The 765-nt window shown below is 35.2% G+C and overlaps 1 protein-coding gene across 1 annotated transcript in view; it reads right to left on the bottom strand.

Moving 5' to 3' along the window:
• LOC128250248 (cadherin EGF LAG seven-pass G-type receptor 1-like) overlaps positions 1–765 on the bottom strand; it is a 41,813-nt gene that overhangs the window by 17,423 nt on the left and 23,625 nt on the right. The window contains exon 8 of the mRNA XM_052974969.1: positions 485–581. Coding sequence (XP_052830929.1) covers positions 485–581 — 97 coding nt within the window. The remainder of the gene's footprint in view (positions 1–484; positions 582–765) is intronic.

Below are 765 nucleotides of genomic sequence, written 5' to 3' on the forward strand. Positions count from 1 at the left end.
AGCATTGCTTGACAACCGATGCTAGTGTGTTTATGTCCCCGTCACTAGCGGTTCGGCAAAAAGAGACCGATAGAATAAGTAATAGGCTTACAAAGAATAAGTACTGGGATCGATTTGCTCGACTAAAAGCGGTGCTCCAGCATGGCCGCAGTCAAATGACTGAAACAAGTTAAAGAGTAAAAGAGAAAAAAAATTGTTCCATTCTTTCTTGGGGTTAAATGAGCTGGTTTTGAGCTTCAGTTAAATTACAGCCCAACAAAAATTAATTTAGATAATAATCACTTGGTGCCTACTTCTATTCCCACAATTAACCGAAGTTAGACATTCAATAAAGGGAATAAAAACTGTATGGCTGTCATCTGTCACTAATGACATAGAATGAAAAAGAGGCAGAGGAAAATAAAGACAACAATATAGAGAAAAAGGAAGGAAAGAAAAGGAGAGGAAAGAAAACTTAATAAGTAAAAATATCGGTGAAACATACCTATTATCGAGTAAATGATTTCACCATCTTTACCAGAATCCAAGTCCTTAGCTGTTAAGATAATGACTGAATCTCCCACCGGATGATCTTCAGGAATCTTAAATAACGAAAACAAAACAATATAACAAAAATAAATTAAATTTATCATACAAACTATATATATATATATATATATATATATATTTATATAAAGTATACGAGAAACTACCCTAGTTTCAAATTTTGGCACAAGGCCAGCAATTTCGGGGGAGGGAGTAAGTCGGTTACATCCCCCCCCCCCC

Source organism: Octopus bimaculoides, chromosome 20 (assembly GCF_001194135.2).
Source record: "Octopus bimaculoides isolate UCB-OBI-ISO-001 chromosome 20, ASM119413v2, whole genome shotgun sequence".
In the NCBI taxonomy this organism is placed as follows: Eukaryota; Metazoa; Mollusca; class Cephalopoda; order Octopoda; family Octopodidae; genus Octopus; species Octopus bimaculoides.